The sequence below is a fragment of the Desmodus rotundus genome, chromosome 12 (genome assembly GCF_022682495.2).
Source record: "Desmodus rotundus isolate HL8 chromosome 12, HLdesRot8A.1, whole genome shotgun sequence".
Taxonomy (NCBI): Eukaryota; Metazoa; Chordata; class Mammalia; order Chiroptera; family Phyllostomidae; genus Desmodus; species Desmodus rotundus.
The window spans coordinates 52,309,468-52,330,787 of NC_071398.1; the positions used below are offsets into that span (position 1 = coordinate 52,309,468).

At 44.8% G+C, this 21,320-nt stretch overlaps 1 protein-coding gene and 1 pseudogene across 6 annotated transcripts; both read left to right on the top strand.

The window, feature by feature from the left end:
* Nucleotides 1–3,728: 3,728 nt before the first annotated feature.
* Nucleotides 3,729–21,303, top strand: ZNF544 (zinc finger protein 544). 6 transcript variants are annotated; one of them, XM_045203575.3, is made up of 6 exons: nt 3,730–3,753; nt 4,635–4,717; nt 8,929–9,020; nt 10,289–10,415; nt 10,723–10,809; nt 15,359–21,303. In XM_045203575.3, the coding sequence occupies exons 3-6, from the start codon at nt 8,988–8,990 to the stop codon at nt 17,284–17,286; spliced, it is 2,175 nt and encodes a 724-aa protein (XP_045059510.2). In that variant the 5' UTR covers nt 3,730–3,753; nt 4,635–4,717; nt 8,929–8,987; the 3' UTR covers nt 17,287–21,303. The 6 variants fall into 6 exon arrangements, with proteins under 6 accessions (XP_071075964.1, XP_045059510.2, XP_071075963.1 ...); XM_071219862.1 differs by lacking the exon at nt 3,730–3,753 and adding an exon at nt 4,016–4,280; XM_071219863.1 differs by lacking the exon at nt 4,635–4,717 and having other exon boundaries at nt 3,729–3,753.
* On the top strand, nt 14,006–15,321 carry LOC123480726 (protein BEX3-like; annotated as a pseudogene).
* Nucleotides 21,304–21,320: the final 17 nt, after the last annotated feature.

Genomic DNA, 21,320 nt, shown 5'->3' on the forward strand with positions numbered 1-21,320 from the left:
ATCACTTCATCTTGAAATGTCATATTTGTTGTGAAAAGTTTACTGAAGGTGAGCTGACTGCTTTCCCATCTGTGGCAGTTTCAAATGTGGCCACAAATTCTTTGCCATTCCTCCCTAGAAATTGGGCTTGTTTCAATCAGTAGTGTCAACAGAATCATGCCATGTGACTCCCAATGAGATGAGGTCATAAAGAATGATGTGGCTCCATCTTCTTTGGTGGAACACTTCCTTCTCTCTGGGATGGCTCCCATGACCATCTGCTCATGCCCTAATTCCTCTCCCTGACTTAGCCCCTCACAGCTCTCACTGCCCTGCCATCACCAATGGAATTATAGTTCCTGGTTGGAACATGAGCTTCACATGTGTAGGGATTTGGTTTGGCTGTTCACTACTCTCCCCTTAAGAATGTTTGCTGAAGCCCTGCCTGGTATGTCTCAGTGTGTTGGGCATTGTCCTGCAAACTGAAAGATCACTGGTTTGATTCCTGGTCAGTGCACATGCCTGGATTTTGGGCTAGGGCCCCAGCTGGGGGCATGCAAGAGGCAACTGATTGGTGTCTCTCTCACACATCAATGTTTCCCTCTCCCAACTTCCCCTCCCTAAAAAATAAAAATTTTAAAAGGAAAAAGATGTTTGTTGCATATATTAATTAACAAACTGATCTCCCATCCCAGGATGACCATACCCAAGCCCCAGAATTCCATGATGTCCCTACCTCTTGTGGTCGATGAAAGATAATCCCATTTTCACTCTAAATTACCCCAGGAACTGTAGATGATCAACTAAATTAAATACTACCAACCCTCAAAAGAAAGAGGCTCCCTTTTGGGTTTTCCATCAGAGTGCTGATATCAAGGATATCTTGATTTGGTGCTAGTTGGCTTTTTATCCTCTCTCATACTTTGATAGTAATTCTTCTTAACAAAAAGAACAGGCTTTCAGAAGCAACAATATCTGGCTAAAATTAAAGCAATATTGTTTTGTTTCAACCAAATTTATTTAACTCATGTTTATTTTGACAAAAATAAAGACCCCTTTAAAAGTAGGTTTGAGGGGGTTTTTTTAAAGATTTTACTTATTTTTTAGAGAAGGGACAGGAGGGAGAAAGAAGGAAACATCAATGTGTGGTTGTCTCTTGAGCGCCCCCTACTGGGCACCTGGCCAGCAACAGAGGCATATTCCCTGACTAGGAATTGAACCAGTGACCCTTTGGTTTACAGGCCTGCACTCAATCCACTGAGCTACACCAGCCAGGGTTCCATTTACTTTATTTGTTGAAACCAGGTACATTTCTCCCATTGGATTTACTACATCCTAGATTTTGGTAATGGTAGCATTATGGTGTCATTTCTTTTTCCCTTGCTTTTCCTGGGACCAGTTTCAAGGTGTGAACCTTGTTCAAATCCTAGTTTGAAAAGCAAAATGTAAAACATTTGATATAATTGGGGTTAATTTAAATACTGGGTATTTGCTATTAAGTAATTACTGCTACTTTTTTTTTTTTAACATTTTATTTATTTATTTATTTTTAGAGAGAAGAGGAGGGAGAGAGGGCGAGAAACATCCATCCATTGCCTCTTGAGCGCCCCCCTACTGGGGATCTGGCCTGCGACCCAAGCACTTGCCCAGACTGGGTTGGGAATCAAACCAGAGACTATGGTTCACAGGCCGGTGCTCAATCCACTGAGCCACTCCAGCCAACTGCTACTAGTTTTAAGTGTTAATAATTTTGTAGTTATTTAATACTCATTTTCTCCCCATTTTATCTTTTTTTCCAATAGGTGTTGGTAACATGTATTTTAAACAGCTTTACTGAGACATAATTCATAATCAGTTCACCTATTTAATCTGTACAATTCAGTGGTCTTTAATATATTCAGGGTTATACAACCATCATGACAATTTCAGAACATTTTCATCTCCTCAAAAACAAAATACCCATTTAGCAGTCACTCACATTTCCCCTTAAATTCCCCCAGCCCTAGGCTACCACTGTTATGCTTTCTCTATAAATTTTCCTACTCTGGACAAAAATAATTTTCTTTTAGAAATACATTCATAGGTAAGCATAGGCAATATTAGTTGATTCAATATTTGTTGACTCAAGGAGGACCCCATTACTGTGGTCCTTTCCATCTTTCTGCTCTGCCATTCTCAGCATGTTGACTGCCTCTTGGGCTGGATTCGTTGTGCTGGCAGGGTGGTTCCGTTCCACACATTACACACAGACAACAATGTTCAGAGGGAATAAAAGGGGACACACTAGTGCCCTATGTCCGTTTTTGAGAGGGAGGAACACTTCCCCAGAAGCCCGCAGCACACTTATTTCCCCTTGGCCAGAAAGCCCTCTCCTAATTCAAACAAAACACAAGAGGCATGAGACCATCAAGACTCTCCCTTTGGAAGTTAGATTCCAGACTTTCTGAAAGAATATACAAAAGGCAGGGTCATGTTAGCAGGCAACCAGCACCCGAGTAAGAAAGTGGTGGGTCTTGGGTAAAGCAACCGGCAAGGTCTGTCCCAGATGAGTCACAGGAACACCCCCACACAAGAACACAATCCAGGAGCTCACCATGAGTGATGTCTGAGAAGAGCAGGAGTGGTTCCCACCAAAAGGATGGGTGGTGGGTCAGACTGCATCCTACATGCAATGCAATGACTGAATACACATACAAAGCCCGCACCACTCTGGCCCACCACCTCTGCAACAATAGGACCAAGTTAGTCAAGACTCGGTCACTAACTGCCAGCCTCCCTGATGTTTGCCCCTGTACTACTTAGGAGCAAAGGGAAGAGAGACAAATAGGCTCCCCCAAACAATCACATAGGACTGTAACGGAACAAAACGGAGGTTCGGCTGCTTGCCACAAGGAAAGCCAATCTCATGAAGAAGGTGTGGTGGAAAAGAAAAGAGATTTTAGCCGCACGACCTGGGTGAATGGTGAACTCCTGTCTCAAAGATCATCTCCTTTTCCTGCTCAAGCCCCCAGTTCTTATAGGGATAGGGAGGCGAGGGCTTTCTTTCTTCTATCCATATAATTTTGCTTTTGGCAGGCCAGGGGCCCTATCCATTCATCTTTCTAGCTTTTAGCAGGCTTGGGCCCTATCCATTAATCTTTTTAGCTTTCTCCGCTCTAGGGACCCTATCTACTCATATTTCTAGCTTCTGGAGCACTGGGGGGTCCCTATTCATTCGTTTTTCTAGCTTGTGACACGCTCAGTCTAAGAAACTCCCCTTGCCACCATCTTGACCAATGGGGCAGACTCCCCAGCGCCCAACAGACTGTGGGCTCCCCTCTAGTCAGCCACCCTCTTACTTCTACCCTCGATAAAATGCAAACAGGGCGCCTGCGGCGGTCTTTCACGTTTGTCATTGTCCTTGTGCCCAGCCCTTCAGCCTCCGCCAAACGCACGGGACGGTGGCGGGCTGCCCTGCTCACCCGCCAGGCAGTCTTCATTTACACACAGCAGGTCCGGGGAAACGACCCTGAGCGAAGGAGGCCGAGCGCAGTTGGCACGCGAAACCCGCTCCCGACGTCGGTCGCCCCAGTTGCTGAGGCATCGGCCTCGGACGCCGGAAAAGTGGAATTGGGTCCGCCCGTCGACTCAGATCTGGGAGGAGAAGCGCGTCCGCGAGGATAAGGGCGAGAAACCGCCTCCAGCGCTCGGCCTTCTGGGACTTGTAGTTGGAGGCGCTGAGCAGGCGCATTTCCGCCGTCCACCGGAAACCCCGCCATTACCTCCCCCGCTCAGGTGAGTCAAGCAGGCGGGAAAAGCAGGGAGGCTCCGCTGTAAGCGGGCGGGGCGGGTTGCAGGATCTGGCCGAAGTGACCTGGGCAGCGTCGGAGGAGGCAGCGGGCCTGGCTCGCGTACCTCCTCATGCGGGGCCAGGCAGGGGTCTGTAAGAATCAAGCCCCTCCGGCTGCAGGAACCCGTAGGGAGCAGGGCCCGGCAGGGGCCCCTCCAGCAGCAGCGCCCATATGAGTCCCTTCTGCTGTAGGACGGAGCTGGGGCTGCTCTGCTTGATCCTCCTACCGCAAAGCAGGCCCGGGATGGAGAGCTGCTGTGGAAGATTTCAGGCCGGCGTTTGGGGTTCTGGGGCCTCCCACCCAGTCTTGAATCGTGCCTCCCGCTTTCCTCCCTGTTAAAGCACACTTCTCACGCCCAGGAGGCTCTCTCTGCAGTTGGTGGTAGCCAAGAGCCTCCTAGCAGCCGTCTGGGGAATTACGCCTCGTGGATGACAAAGGAGTACTGTGAGAACAACTTCATGGGGAGATAAGGTCATAAATTCCTAACTGGGCAGGTGTTGGCAGGTAGTCACGCCCCAGGCCTGTACCTTCCTTAGGAAAAAGCTTATCTTTGTCTTAAGCCAGCCCTGTCCGATGTTTCTGTGCATCTCGGTTAGCAGGTTAGCACACCTTTGAAGTGCCCCCTTCTTGTCAAATAGCTAGACATTCCCCGATCTCTGCCTTGCTTTCTACCCACTCTATGTAATCTTCCTTACAGTCCCTTTTTAATTCCGAATGTTTAAAAGTTGCAAACTCGTTTCTGGAAAGTATTTTCTCAGTCTGTTGAGATCATGCTCCAGGTGTATTCTCTGTTTGGCTCAAGTAAATTATAAAAGTTCTCTATAGGTTTGGACGCCCTTACTTACATCCACACCCTGTAACCCAGAGGACACCCCAGTCCCAGAACACGGCCACGTTTTCTTCCACTGGTACGTGAATGTTGTGCTCACTTTGAAGAAACACTTGTTTTCCAAGTGAACAAAGAGTTAGGGACAGCCTAGGCAGAGCAAACAACATCAGCAACACCAATCTGGGAGGGGGGCCTACAGTGGCTGTGTGTGCTAATGCCCCAAGTAAGGGGCTGGATGAGAGGAGGGGCTGGGGATGTGAGCAGGACTGGAGGTCAGCAGGGACAGGAAGCTGTCCTTTGCATGAGGACTTGGATTTCAAGGAGACTCTGGAAGTGAAATCATGTCACTGTGGAAATAACTCAGTGCAAGGGAGAACGTCAGTAGAGTGGAAATTGCTGAGAAGACTCTGTGTTTCCATTTATTTTTTAATATTTATTGATATTAGAGACAAACATCACTTTGTTGTTCCTCTTATTTATGCATTCATCAGTTGATTGTTACGTGTTGTGATCTGGGTTCGAACCTACCACGTTGGCATATGAGGATGACACTCTAACCAACCTAGCTACCCATCCAGGGCTCTATTTCTAGAAGGAGCCATGAAGGAGGTCACGGAACAAGAGAAAAGGAATTCCTAGTCACTCTCACTTCTGTTGAGTTGAGGATTCCATGGGGGCAGAGGGGCGGTGTTGAGTAGAGAATGGCAGTGTCAGAAGCCTGGGAGGGAGGTTTAGGCTTGTCATGAAGCTTGAGGCAGCACTTGAAACCCCACGCCAAAGTCAGGGAAAGAAGAAACTGGAAACATAAAGAGAAAGAGCCTCCTCCCCAGCCCTGCACAGTCCCCAGCCAGACCAGCCCTCTCCTGTGTCCAGCATGAGATATGGAAGGGGAATTTTATGTCCAAGTATAATCTACATGACTAAACGTGCTCATACTGTGTGTCAACATGGCATTAAGCTCTATAAATGCAACTCATTTAAATTCTCACAGAGGCATGATGAGGTAACTGCTATTCCACAAGTCTACAGAGGAGGAAACTGAGGCCCAGAGAGGTTAGGGGCCCTACAGAGGCAAGTTATAGAGCTGGGACTTTCCAAGTAGGCAGTTTGGCTGCAGAGTGGGTGTTCCCCAGACAATGAAGAGGATCAGAGGGTGGAAATAGACATAGAAAGTAGGAGATTGCCCAGGGATGGGCTGGAGTGTCAGAACAAGAGAGCATCATCTAAAGTTCTGGGAAGCCTTCTTAGTGTGGGGACCCTGGGCATGTCAGACACTCTGTCAAGGGCTCAGCTGTGTGAGGGGCAAGAGTGGGGCACTGGGATTCAGGAGTTGCCTTAACCAGAAGGAAAACCTCTGAGAAGTTGCAGGGAGCCACTTGGGAGCGTGTGGGCTTAGGGGAATATGTGTGCCAGGAAGGTGGAAAAGGCCAAGGTCATCACTGGAGTGAAAATTGAGAGGTGTGTCTGCACTGAAGGGGTCATGGTGAGAGGGGCTGGAAGGGGAGGTGAGAGCCAGGACTTGCAGCTGTAGGGGAAGGAGATGAAATAGGTGTTGGTGTCCTTCCAGTCTCATACCACCCAGGATGCAGACTCCAGCAGGGGAAGGCAGAGAGGGCATCCCATGGCTTGGAGCAGATTGTGCAGAGCACCCAAGTGAGGGGCTGAGAGGTGGGCCCCAGATGGAGAATGACAGGAAAGAGGGCAAGGGCAGTGGGCTGGGCCAGGGGAAAACTGGGAGCCAGGGTGACAGTGTGCTTAGGGCCAGGGACTGCAGAGCTCCTGGCTTCTACTCAGTCACGAAGCCTTGGTGAATTTTTACTCAAGCTTTTTTTTTTAATTATAGTTGACATACAATATTAGGTTTGGGCACACAACATAGTGATTAGACATTTTTATACCTGTGATCCCCTCGATAAGTCTAGTACCCGTCTGACCCCATACACGGTTATTACTGTATTACTGACTGTATTCCCTATTCTGCACTTTACGTCCATGTGATTATTTTTATACTGGGCAGTTTGTGCTTTTTAATTTTTTTATTGATTTTAGAGAGAGGAAATGGGAGAGAGGGAGAGAGAAACATCAATTTGTTGTTCCACCATTGATGCATTCACTGGTTGACTCCAGTATGTACCCTGACTGGGGCTAGAACTCACAAGTTTGCATGTGGGGATGATGCTCTAATCAACGGAGCTACGTGGCCAGGGCAGTTTGCGCACCTTAATTCCCTTGACCTTTTCACCTATCCCCCCCCCCGCCCATCTGGCAACCATCAGTTTATTCTCTGTGTCTATAAGTTGGTTTCTGTTTTGTGTTTTGGATTTCACAGGTAAGTAAAATCAGATGGTGTTTGCCTTTCTCTGATATATTTCACTTAGGTCCATTCACGCTGTAGCAGATGGTAAGATTTCATTCTTTTGTATGGCCAAGTAATATTCCGTTTGTGTGTATGTACCACCACTTTTGTCCACTAGCCTATCGATGGTCACCTGGGTTGCTCCCACATCTTGGCTATTGTAAATAATCTTGCAGGGAACATGGGAGTACATAAATTCTTTCCAATTAGTGTTTTGGGTTTCTTTAGATACATATCCAGAACTGGGGTTATAAGGCAGTTCTGTTTTTAATTTTTTGAGGAAAATCCATGCAGTTTTCTATAGTGGCACCAATCTGCATTCCTTTTCTCCACATCCTCACCAACACTTGTTGGTTGATTTATTGATGATAGGCATTCGGACTGGTGTGAGGTGATAACTCTATCTTAATTTGCATCTTTCTTATGATTAAGTGCTATTGGGCATCTTTTTCATATGTCTGTTGGCCATCTGCGTGTTCTTTCTGGAAAAATGTCTGGTCTCTGGAAAAATTCAGGTCCTCTGGCCATTTTTTAATTGGATTTTTAAGTGTTGAGATGTATGAATTCTTTATATATTTTGGATACTAAATGCTTATCAGATATATCATTTACAAAGTACCTATATCCATTCAGTAAGTTGCCTTTTTGTTTTGTTGATGCTTTCCTTTGTGGCCAAAAGCTTTATAGTTTAATGTCATCCCGGTTTTTTGTTTGTTTGTTTTTTGTTTTGTTGCATGTGTTTCCCTTACCTGAGGACACATATCTAAAAATTACTGGTTTGACTAGTGTCAGAAAGTTTAAAATTCTTTTTGAGTTTATTTTTGTAGACAAAGTTACAAACTGGTCTACTTTCATTTTTTTGCATGTATCTGGCAGGCTTCCCAACACCCTTTATTGAAAATACTGCTTTTTTTTTTTTTTTTTCCTTAAAGACTTTCTTTATTTTCAGAGAGACGGGAAGGGAGGGAGAAAGAGCAGGAGAGAAACATCAGTCGGTCCCCTCGTGTACACACCCCAACTTGGGACCAAACCCTCAACCTGGGCATGTGTCCTGACTGGGAATCAAACCAGCAACCCTTCAGTTTGCAGGCCGACGCTCAATCCACTGAGCCACAGCAGTCAGGGATGAAGATGCTGTCTTTACCCCATTTTATATTCTTGCTTCTTTGCTCATTAGTCACAGAAGTACCATATAAGTGAGATTTTATTTCTCAGCTCTCTGTTCTATTAAAATGCCCCAGGCACTAGGGTAGCATTGAGGCACCTCCAGAATATCCTGAAGGAAAAACACCCCTCTTTTGGAGCGCCATTTGCTGTTCTCAGGATTTTCATAACCCCCTTTTCACACATTTTTGGAAACTGATGTTTCGTCATATTTAAATTGTGCGGTTTATTTGTTTTGTTTTTGAAACCAGGTCCTGTATCACTGTTCTTTGACAGTTGTGCAGGGTTTGGGGTTTTTGTTTGGGGTTTTTTTTTTTTGCAAACCAGTTGTTTCATTGGCATGTTTTTAAAGCATGCAGTTGTTTTGACACCCTGTCTTTACCTTCCCCATTCATTCTCTTGAAATGACAGGAAAAACTGGCCCCTCTATTTGTGTGCAGAGGGAAATCTGTGTCGGATCACAGTTCAGACACCCCAGCACGTGTCTGGGCATTTACCTTGAGCCCGGGGCAGCCCAGGTTGATCCACAGGCCCAGACCTGAGCAGGCTGAGCCCATTTCACCACCGGAAAGTTGTCTTGCCACTTTGGCTGACCTCAGAGCCTTGGACAAGAGTGCCATGTGGTCACAGTACTACCTCCCTGTTCCTCACACCCCATCAGAATGTCCCTCAACTGGTACATTCCCCTCCTTTGTTTGGGGTTGGAGTGGACTCGAGAGTGTGGGGGTACTGAGCAGGGGCTGAATCCCTAATTGTTCCCTCACCCCCAGCACTGCCTCCTGAGGACATCTGCCCTCTGCACACCACCTTCTTCCTGTCTGAGGAGGAAATGGAGGTGGGTTTCCAGCCAGTTCTATCTCAGGTAAGTTAGGTTACCTTGGCTCTTTTTGCCCCTCAGTGTTCTCAGCTATAAAATGGGTCCAGGAATAGCACTCGCCTCTTCAGGAGGATGCACACAGGTATGTGGCCTCGTACCTTTGGGTGAGACCTACGGGCTCCCTACAGAGAAAGCACCTTCCCTGTGCGGATGGGCCACTTGCATCTGGTTCTCTGGGCCATATCTCCTCTCCTCATGTCCTGTGTGACTGCCGGAAGTAGGATGCTGTCTTCATGGTCACGTCAGGGCAGCTTACACCTGAGAAGTTCAGGGACTCGTCCAGGTGTCTAGCTACTAAGTCACGAAGCTGAGGTGCCAAATTGGGCCTGGCACCCAGGGCCAGAGCGTTGGGCCCCTTGCCTGCCAGTCTCCATTGAGAGCCAGCTCTACCAGTGTTTTCTGTAAGGACCAGGTGGTGGAAACTGCCTTAGGCTCTGTGGGCCACACATGGTCTCTGTCCCATGTTCTTTGTGTACACAGCTTTTTAAAAAACATAAAATTGATTCTTAGCTATATTTGTCTGCTGCTGTAACAAAATGTCACAGGCTGTGTGGCTCAAACAACATTTATTTTTCTTAGAGTTCTGGAGACTAAAAGTCTGAAATCAAGGTGCCAGCAGGGTTAGTTTCTGGTGAGGACTGTTGTCCTGGCTTGAAGATTGTGCCTTCTCTGTGTCCTCACATAGCAGAGAAAGAAGCCTCTGGTGTCTCCTTGTATTGTAAGGACACCAATTCTACCGCATTAGGGCCCTACCCTTATGACCCCCCATTAACAATATTTGCTTTTGTAAAGGCCTCGTCCCTAAATACAGTCATATGGTGGGTAGAGCTTCAACATATAATTTAGGGAAAAAACAGTTTCACTAGCTCATGGCATTAGCCTTCTAAAAATACACCACAGTCTTGATTTGTCCCCCAGGCTGTATTTGCTCATCCCTGATTTATAACATCTTCTTTGACTGCCCTGAAATCCGATTTTGTAGAGAAGCAGGGGATGGGGTTCTCCGTGTGGGGTTCCTGTTGTTTCCCAGGACAGAAAATCGGGATCGCTGGTGTGACCAGCGATAGACTCAGAAGTGAAAATGCTGTGGATCGGGTCAGTGTCTGATCAGATCACCACTCAAAGGTGGGAACCTGTGGGTTCTCTGGACATCATCTCCAGCCTACGCTATCTCCTTCCTTTTGCTGGCCTGTGCCCCCTCAACCTCCACATCTGGGAGACATGGCCCCGTGGTAACGTGGGTAATGTTTCAGCCACCTGTCAGCTTCAAGGATGTGGTTGTGAGCTTCACGCGTGACGAGTGGGGACAACTAGACACAATTCAGAGGACACTCTACCGTGACGTGACTCTAGAGACATGTGGCCACCTAGTCTCCCTGGGTAAGGTGGGCTCTGCCATTGCATGGGCTTTCTGCCTCTGGGACTCCACGCTGTGGCTCTTCCCCTGGGTGTGCTTGTGCTGGGGTGGAGCAGTCTGGAAGTGGGTCCCTTCAGGATGCAGATCCCAGTGTTGCCGCTTACTTAGTCAGCCTCTACTGCAGGTCTATGACTTATTTCCCCAGAATGGCTCCACGTCCCTCCTAGTCCGTCCATGTCTGACCCCAGGGAACAAGGGCTGGGCCGGAGGATGCAGTCGTCTTCATCTCCAAGCAGAGCACTAAGTCTTGTGTTTTTCCCCATTGACCAGGGCTTCTGCTCCCCAATCTGGATGTGATCTCCCGCCTGGAGAATGGTGAAGACCCATGGAGGGCAGAGCAGGAACCTCCTACCCAAGGTGAGAGCCTTTGGTTGGGCAGAGAGCTCCCTAGGTTGGAGGCGGAGGGAGGCCATGCATGAGGAGCTTGCTCGGGTGTTTTCTGCGGCCACCTCATGTCCAGCAAGGCAGCCACTGTCTCTGACGTGGGTTTACTTCTTTTTCCTACTCCCCTTTGGTCTTTACCCCTCACCACCTTGTCTAATTCCCAGGTCCTTCATACCCCTCTTGCCTGAGCTCCTTGTCATAAGTTCACTGTGGAAGCAGCTCCTCAGGCTTCGCTTTTAGGCCTGCTCTTCCCCTCCAGTGTGTTTGAAGGTCCCATGACTTCCAGATGATCCCATAGTGTGGTGAGATCTTACATATCCTAGGAAATGTTAGCCACCTGCTTCTTTCAGAAAAATTCCTCCTATTCTTCTGGACCTGCTTCCCAGGTCTTCCCATCCCACAGACTTGCCTCCTTATATGCCCCAGTGTGTTGGCCTAATTGGAATTCTTTTTTTAAACAGCTATATCAAGATACAATTTACCCATTTAAAGTACCCAAAGGTTTTTAGTGTATTCACATCACCAGAATTAATTTAGAATTTGCTCATCACCCCAGTAAATTGGGCTAGTTCTCATGGTCATTTTGTTTTAAATAATAGATTTCTTTAAAGTTTATTTTTCAGTTACAGTTGTCATTTAATACTGTATTAGTTTCAGGTATAAAACATAGTGATTAAACATTTATTTATATAATTTACAAGGTGATCACCCCAATAAGTCAAGTATATATCTCAAACCAGACATTTATATTACATTATTCTTGACTATACTCCCTATGTTGTACTTTTTTTACATCCCTATGAATATTTGTATAATTGGCAATTTGTACTCTTAATCCCTTTCACCTTTTTCACCGCGGACTATTTAGAAAGCAGTTTCATGTTTACACAAAGTTGAACAGAATGTATAGAGTTTGCATTTCCCTCACAGCCCACACATTCACAATTTCCCCTATTAATATTTTGCATTCTGTGCTACATTAGTTACAATTGATGAGCCTTTATTGATTGTTATGTTATTAATAGTGATCAATAGTTTACATTAAGTTCGCTCTTGGTAACTTACATTCTGTGGGTCGGACAAATGTAGGATGACTTGTATCCACCATTTATAGTGTTACACAGAGTAGTTGTACTGCCCTAAAAACCCTCTGTACTCTGCCTGTTCATCCTTCTGGGTCAACTACTGATCCTGCCAACTACTGATTATTTTACTGTCTCTTTAGTCTGCCTTTTCTGGAATGTTCTGTAGTTGGAATAATGCAGTCTGTGGCCTTTTCTGATGGACTGCTTTCACTTTGCATCACCTGGAGGCACTGAATTTATCTCTTGTGTTTCTGCTCCGACTTATCCTGTAACTCTCACCTGCAGCCTCTGTTATTTCTTCCTCTGAAGTCTCATCTGTAATTATCCTTGGTCCTCAAATGTCATTCAGAATTCAGTTTACTGGCCACGCCTTCCTTCCATCTATCATACATGTTACTATTTGCCTGACCTGCAATTTGTCTTCCTCTTTTCATGATCTTGACAGAGAAGCTGTTGGGGAACGTTTAACCTCCTTTGCTCGGTTTCCAACAGCCAGGCACAATTTTGATGCATCTTACCCATCCAGAGATTTCTCTTGTCCTTGCCCTCAAATACCCTATCACTCCCCTTTATTGGGTCATTGTTTCATTTGAAAAAGTTCTCATTCTCATCATTGGGGATTCCAAAGCAAAACCCCAAATGGACACATCAGAGTCTCAGGAAGGAGAACAGTGTTGGTTATAGGGATTGCTGGGTGTGGATAAAGACCTTACCCAAGAAGGAAAGAGGGTCTTTGACATGAGGGAAACGTCCTCATGGAAGTCAAGGGATGGCCAGGAGTGTGTTTAATACTTTTGTGAAGTGGAGGGTCTTTGTCTCCTTGGCAGGCATGGAGAGCAAAGAATAGGTACTTGAGCAGAGGCCTTGATGGTACTAGATGCCAGTGGCTGCATGACTGGGATGGACAGAGTGACCAACAAAGGGGGAATTTTGGAGGACCCCAGTAAGTGTCCTAAGCTGGGAGCTTGGGCACACTGGGAGCCCAATATCTACAACAGAAGGAGGAATCAGTAACAGGAGTGATGATGTCAGCAGTACCGTGTGCTGTCAGTGTGTTATGTGCCAGACAGTGTGAGGCTCACATGTTGACTCATTTATGCCTGAAAGTAAACCTGGCAAGCTAAGCATTCATATTCCTGGTTTACCAGAAGGAAGATGACCTTCAAACGTCACCAGTTGGGGAAGTCTGTGGTTCGGACTGGCTAACCACACTGCTTCACAGATGACAGTGCTTTCCTAACGAATCTGTGGCATCAATTCTGGAATTGTTAAAGCAATGCTTATCTCTCTATGCAGCTAGAAGGAGTGATAAAAATGGTGCCTTATGACTAGTAAGTCATTCTGCTGTTTGGATCCTGTTTTAAGATTCAAAATCAACCCTGGCTGGTGTAGCTCAGGGGATTGAGCGTGGGCCTGCAAACCAAAGGGTCGCTGGTTCAATTCCCAGTCTAGGGCACATGCCTGGGTTGCGGGCCAGGTCCCCAAGTGTGAGGCTCATGAGAGGCAACCACACATTGATATTTCTCTCCCTCTCTTTCTCCTTCCCTTCCCCTTTATCTAAAAATAAATAAATAAAATCTTTTTTTAAAAGATTCAAAATTAGAAAATAGGCTAAGATTCTGAGTCAGTAATCTAGATTGAGGTACAAATTAAGATCCTGCATTAGTTTCCTGAGGGTTCTGTAACAAATTGCCGCTGGATAGCTTAAAACAACACAAATTTAGCCCTGACTAGTATGGCTCAGTGGGTTGAGTGCCCAGCCTGAGAACGAAAAGGTCGTGAGTTTGATTCCCAGTCAGGGTGCGTGCCTGGGTTGCAGGCCAGGTCCCCAGTTGGGGCGCATGCAAGAGTCAACCAATCAGTATTTCTCTCATCAATGTTTCTTCCTCTCTTTCTCCCTCCCTTTCCCTCTCTCTAAACAATAAATAAAATCTTTGAAAAATAGAAAAAACTAAACAACAAAAATTTATTCTCCCACAGTTCTTGGAGGCCAGAAAGCTGAAACAGTACCAGCGGGGCCATGTTCTCTCAGGAGGCCACTGGAGGATATCTGTTTCGTCTATTCTGGGTTCTGGTGGCTGTGACATTCCTTGGATTTTGCCCGCATAACTTCAGTCTCTTAAGTCCAACATCTTTATATTTCTGCTCTGTGCTTATGTTAACTTATCTGTGTGTATTCATTCAATCTTCCTCTAATTCTATCTTAGAAGGTCACTTGTGACATTTACAGCCAGATAATTTCCCCATCTCAAGACTCAGCAGTTCTGTTTTCTGGGTACCAGCTCCCCACTGCCCTGCGCAGTGCAGGCTGGCAACTGGCCGGGGAAAGAGGAGAAGGTCTGCTGGTCCAAGTGTTGTGGCAGTGCACTTGTGGTGAGAATCAGGAAGAGGAGCAATCAGCAAGGATAGGCCCAGAAAAACAACAAGGAAAAAAAATATGACAAATATGCACCGTGAAAACGAAGAAATGGAGCAGCGCATGCAGAGTGGAGAGGAAGACCACCCTTTATAAAGTGGAAAGGGCCACCAGCCTGCAGGAAATAATAGATGGGGACAGGCTCACCGTTTGGCCCCTAACTTCCAATGGGCCATACCCCGCTGGCAGGTCAATGCTAGGATGGGTAGAGATGGAGATGATATGAAAATGTTCATGGAGGAGATGAGAGAAATCAGGAGAAAACTTAGGGAGCTGCAGTTGAGGAGTTGTCTGCGTGTGCTCATGGGGGAGCTCTCTGATCACCATGACTGGCATGTAGAATTTTGCCTTATGCCTTGATTCCTGTCATTTTTCATGAGATTGATACTGTGATCCCCACTGTTTTCTTTTTCCTTGCATTTCCTGATAAGCCTTTACTGATCAATTTGCTGTGAACCGTATGTAATTTCCATGTGTAAAGTGGGTTCTGTGTCACCAACTTCTAATCGGAGATTGCCTTGGCACACAGTCTTAAGTTTCTGTCGACAGTAGTTTCATCCATTTGCATGGAAAAATGTAAAGTTAATAAAGCAGTGAAAAAACAACCTAAAAAAAAGACTCAGCAGTTATGCAAAGATCCTTTTTCAAATACAGTACCATATTCACAGGTCCCAGTAACTGGACATAGGTATCTTTTGTGTTTATTGAGGTCCATATACCCTCAGACTCAGTTCTTTCTGTGGATTTCTCCTTTAATCTTTATGTTCTTGTGCTTGTTCTTATTCCTCTGCTCCCTCGTTGGAGACCAGTTCTCCTGGATTATCTCATTACCTTTGCTTGTTTTTTGTACATTATCACTGATTCCCTATTTACTGATCCATCCCACTCTTTATATCCTGTGTGAAATTACAGTCCGTGGATTCAAAACAAACCCAGCGACACCTCTCATACTTGGTGTTTTTCTTGCCCCACCCCCTTCTAAGGCTTCTACAGTAATTCGGGCACTTTGGATTTCTTTCAGACTGGAAGACTACACTTGAAAAGAAGGAGTTACCTTCTGAAGAGGATACTGCTGTGGAAGAGCTATCCTTCCACGTAAATATGAAATGCTGTGTACAGGGCCCCTGGTCTGTGCAGGGTTGGGGGGGCCAGGCAGGGGAGCAGCAGGAGGACTCTTTGAGTCAAATTGTACTTACCTTGGAGGAGTTTGCTCAAGAGGGATATTGTGAGCGTGACCTTGGGGGAGGTTGTCAGAGTGAAAGCCTTCTACATCCAGCATTACCTGCAAAAACACATTTCCACAAGCTTGACTCACAGGTTCAACAGTTGAAACAGAGTTCAGTTTTTGTCAATCATCGGAAAAGCTGGACCAATCAGAAGCCCTGTGAATATCTTGAAAGTGCCAGAGCCTTTTCTCAAAATATTCACTTGCATAAACTTGCAAATGTTGGAAAGGAAGATAAAAAGCCTCATGAATATACTGTCAGAAGTGACTCTTTGAACTATGGTACCTCTGTTCGTTTCCATAACAGAATATTTTCATCAGAGAACAGTAATGATTGTAAGGCCTATGGAAATGTCATTAACCATAGCATGTCTCTGAATGAAAACCAACCAGTGCATTTTGGAGAAAGCCAGTATGAGTGTGACAAACACTTTGTGCAACCTGAAGTAATTGTTGGATATCCTGGATGTGAGGAGGAATGCAGTGCCTTCCACATGGCCTCATCTTTTAGTGACTGTGATATCAATCAGACGAGAAAGAAGCCACATGCATGTAATCTATGTGGGAAATCTGTCAGCTGTTGCTCTAAGCTTGTACAACAGAGAACACACACTGGAGAGAAGCCATGTAAATGCAATCATTGTGGTAAAGTCATCTCTGGGAGCTTTCACCTTTCATGTCAGAGAATTAACCTGGGCGAGAATCCCTATCAGTGTAATGACTGTGGGAAATCTTTTAGGCAGCAATCACAGCTTGTTGTGCATCAGCAGATCCACACTGGAGAGAAACCTTTTGAATGCAGTCATTGTGGAAAAGCTTTCAGGTGGAGATATCTCCTCATTGTGCATCAGAGAACACACACTGGAGAGAAGCCCTATCAGTGTAATGTGTGTGTTAAAGCCTTCAGTGGTCGGTCTGCTCTTAGGAAACATGAGAGAACGCACACAGGTGGAAAACACTTTGAATGTAATGATTGTGAGAAGTTCTGTAACCGGCAGAGTCACCTCACCAGGCATCAGAGAAGTCATACTGCAGGGAAACCTTATTTGTGTGCTCAGTGTGGAAACACTTTCAGCTGTAGCTCTGACTTTCTTGTGCATAGACGGATTCACACTGGAGAGAAACCCTATGAATGTAATCAGTGTGGGAAGTCTTTTTGGCAGCAATCACAGCTTCTTGTGCATCAGCAAGCTCATACTGGAGAGAAGAAACTTTATGAATGCAGTCATTGTGGAAAAGGTTTCAAGTGGAGATCTCACCTCATTCTACATCAGAGAACCCACACTGGAGAAAAGCCCTATGAATGCACTGAGTGTGGGAAAGCCTTCAGTGATGGGTCATCTCTTAAAAAACATGAGAGAACACACACTGGTGAGAAACCCTATCACTGCAACCACTGTGGGAAATCTTTTCGGCAGCAATCACAGCTTGTTGTGCACCAGCGAACCCACACTGGAGAGAAACCTTATGAATGCAATCATTGTGGAAAAGCTTTCAGCCAGAGATCTATCCTCACTGTTCATCAGAGAACACACACTGGAGAGAAGCCCTATAAGTGTAAAATTTGTGTTAAAGCCTTCAGCCAGAGATACCTCCTCATTGTGCATCAAAGAACACATACTGGAGAGAAGCCTTATCAGTGTAACATGTGCATTAAAGCCTTTAGTGGTAGGTTAGCTCTTAGAAAGCACGAGAGAACGCACATAGGTGAGAAACCCTGTTAATGATTGTAATCATTTTTAAAAGGCCTTTACCAGGCAGAGTCACTGTACTGGGCATCAGAGAGTTCACACTGGAGAGACCATATTTTTGTGCTCATTGTGGAAAGTCCTTCAGCAATAACTCCTATTTTTGTCACACAAAAAACTATTCACACTGGAAAGAAACCCTATGAATGCTATTACTGTGGGAAAACTTTTTAGCAGCAATCACAGCTTGTGCATCTGTGAATTCATCCTGGAGAGAAGAAACCTTACGAATGCAGTCACTGTTGAAAGGTTTCAGATGGCGAGCTCTCAGTATGCATCAGAGAACACACACTGGTGAGAAACCCTACAAATGTAATCATTGTGGAAAGGCATTCCCGGTGTGAGACTTGCCTTACTGGCCATCAGAGAATTCATAGTAAGAGAGAAATCCTATAACTGTAACAAGTGTGGGAAGGCTTTCAGTTAAAGTAAATCCCTAATTCAATATGAGAAAACTCATGGGAGAGAAACCCTATGAATAATTAAGATGGAAAAGCTCACTGCTAGAACTTGTCTAGACATCAGATGACCACATACATCAGAATTGCTTGGAGTATATACTGAAACTGCAGATTACCGAGCTTACCCTAATTTACTAAATCAAAACTCTACCAGTAAAACCCAGGAGCTCAGCATTTCCTAAGGCAGCATGTTATTTGTATATGCACTAAAATGTGTTTGTTTATGCGTTTATGTGAGAAGGTAAACTTTCAGTCAAAGCTCGTAGTAGCGAATAGAAAATTCAGAATAGAACGGTGTTTATTATCATTTTATTGCACACAGCTACATAAACGTAATCAGATTTTATCCTCATAACACATTCCTAAAAATGATGAGGGACAGGAAGATGCTGTGTACCCAAAAGAGGCTGAAATGTACATCCACAGTGGTAAAAATGTGAGAGGTCCTTACTGCAGATTGCAGATTTGAGCATGGGGCAGCATCACTTGGGGGCACATCTTGGGAAAGGCTGAAGCCAGGACTGAAGAGAGGGCAGCGGCACTGGAGGTCACAGCCCCTTGGCAGAGTTGCAGGCTCATAGGTATGTGGCAGGAGAGCAGGATTAATTGAAGGTCTGCTCATGAAATTCCAGATTTCCTCCCCCTTTTCTAGTCGTCTTGTCTTGCATAAAGTATTTGGCTGTGGGTGAGCAAAATAAAATAGAGAATGAATTAGTTATGAAAAAGTAGTTGGTCTGGAGACTAGGAAATGGGTATATTATGCTCCAGAACAAGGGCTGTCCTTAATATTTCAAGGACCTTCATACTAAAACCTGGTTCCTGCCCTATTCCCATCAAAGAGTACCACTAAAACAGCTCCACCATCTATGGAGACTCCTGTCTGATTTCTGATAGTTTCTTCAATGTGGATGGAAGGCAGGGAGCAAGAGGCTTGAAAGCCTTCAACATCAAAGAGAAAACATCTGGGGTAAAACAAAAAACAGCCCAAGGAGGACGGATATTCAGAGGAACTAAACATTTAAAATGGAAATTGAATCAGAAATAATTACAACTGGAAAATAAATGCAAGATTATATTTTTAAAAGTTATGAGAAGAAAAATAGACTGAAATTAAAAGTAAGATTTGCTTTAAAAAGAGAAAAGAAAAGGAAATTATTGCAGAAGTGAAAGAAAATCTTAAGGTCCTGCCAGTTACTATCCAGGATTAGTAAAATCTGTACAGCATGACCAGTTGAGAACAACACAGTTAAAAAGACATCGCAGAAACTTCTGGAGAGAACAATTTTGAAACTAAGAAAAGGAATAGGGTTTGTTTTTTTTGTTTTTTTGTTTTTTTTTTTTAAAGAAAAGGAATGTTCTAACTAGAGGTAAAGAAAAAATATAACCAGGGACTTCAGGGTAAACAAATTTTCTTTTTTTATTATTTGTAAAAGATTTTATTTATTTACTTTTAGAGACGGGTTGGGGGAGGAGAGAAGAGAAACATAAGTGTGCGGTTGCCTCTTACAAGTCCCCAGCTGCAGACCTGGCCCGTAACCCAGGCATGTTCCCTGACTGGGAATCAAACCGGCGACCCTTTGGTTTGCAGGCCAGCATTCAGTCCACTGAGCCACGCCAGCCAAGGCTTATTAATTACTATTTTTATTTTTAGAGAGGGGAAGGGAGGGAAAGAGACAGAGAGAGAAACATCAGTGTATGGTTGCCTCTCACCTGCCCCCTGCTGTGGACCTGGCCTGCAGAAGCCTTGTCTCCAGAAAATCACTAGGTCCCTGGAGAGGGGCTTGATATTCTGAGACAACTGAACAGAATCTGAAGGGGCAAGACAGGTATGTGAATTTGGATAACCACCAGATACTGAATGTATTTTCCCAGGGTCCCTCTGGCAGTTACCTGCTACCTTTCATAAAACTGCTTAGGTAACATAACTTTCAGGATTTATATGAGACCCTGAGGTTGAGCTGAGCAGTGAGCAGAGCATGTGGGGATTTCGCTTCCTGATGTGACAGTTGGGCCTGCTGCTGAGACCAACAAAGTTGTGTAGCATTCAGAAGATGCTGGAGCCTGGGAGGAAGGACCTGCCCAACAGATTCAGCAAAGTGAATGTTTGACATTCTTGTGGTTCAGCCATCTAAGAGCATGTTTAATTCACTGAGTCCTGAAAGTACCTGTTTAATGAAGGAGCTCCTGGAAGCTCAGGTACGGATGTTGTATGTGAAGTCTCAGGATACTAATGTTCCTTCTCTCCAAAATGGGGAGTCGGCAGGAGCTCTGTGGTCTTGTGCTTCTGGAGACAACGCCCAGTGGGAATCACAGGTGGGAAGATGGATTCGTGTGCAGGAAATGGGAGGACAGTATGAATATGCAGTGTGTTCTGAGAGGTACCCTGCCCTTTAGCAAGTCAGAAACCTGATGCTCTTAAGGACCCAAAAACTGGGCTCATTTGAAATGAGAACCTGAGACCTTTCCTCCTGAAATGATTCTCATAATCAGAGTCCAGACTCATAATGAAAATGTATGTATGTAAGTCCCACCTGAAAGGAAGTGTTGGAATTGCAGTTTCTAGGTCCATCTTCAGAGAGTCCACTTCCTCAGGCTGAGGTAGAACCTAGACATGTGCATAGTCTGAGGACAGTTGTTTGTTTTTTTTTTTTTTTAATTTTATTTATTGATTTTGGAGAGAGGGAAATACCAATTTATTGTTCCACTCACTTAGGCATTGCTTGATTCTTATATGTGTTCTGACCAGAGATTGGACCCACAACCTTGGCCTGTCAGGACAATGCTCCAACCAACTTGAGCTACCCAGCCAGGACTGAAGACACTTTCTATAGCTATATTTTTAAATATTTTGCAAAGAGTAATCTCTAAATTGTATATTCATATATGTTTCTTTTGTTGGTTTGACTTAAATTTATGATTCAGGTAAAAAGGAAACCCAAAAGAGAAACCACACCCACTTCATGTAAATGCTGAACTGCTTTTATTTTATTCTAATTTATTGAGTTGATTTGATTTGATTTGTCTTTTTAAGTTCATGTTTTATACCTTCTTCCCTGTAATCACCATACTGTTGTTTGTGTCCATGAGTTACTTTCCTTTAGGGGGCAGGCTGCTTTCAACAAATCTATCCTCCCTTCTCACGTGAAAATACAGATACCAAAATAATCCTAAATATATTTTTGATACAACTAGCAGTGAAATGATTGGGGACCCAGAAGACAATCCCCAATCCAGAGGTTTTCCACAAGATTTTGTGGGATTCCACATACAGTTGTATGCTTGGCTTAGATTTATTGCAGTGATATATTATACCAAGGATAAAGTTTATGCATAAAGGAAAAGACATAAAGTCTGGGGGAATTCACATGCAGGTTTGAATAGCTCTCCCTCCTCTGAGGTGGTCACACAAAGCAGTGGGGACCAGGCAAGAAGGCACCATCTGCCCAGCATGGACCAAGGGCCAGACTCCCAGAAGAGGGAGACTCCCAGTAGAGTGGGCTCAGTGTAAATTGGGTGGTTTTTTGTTGGTTTTTTTTTTTTTTTTTTCCC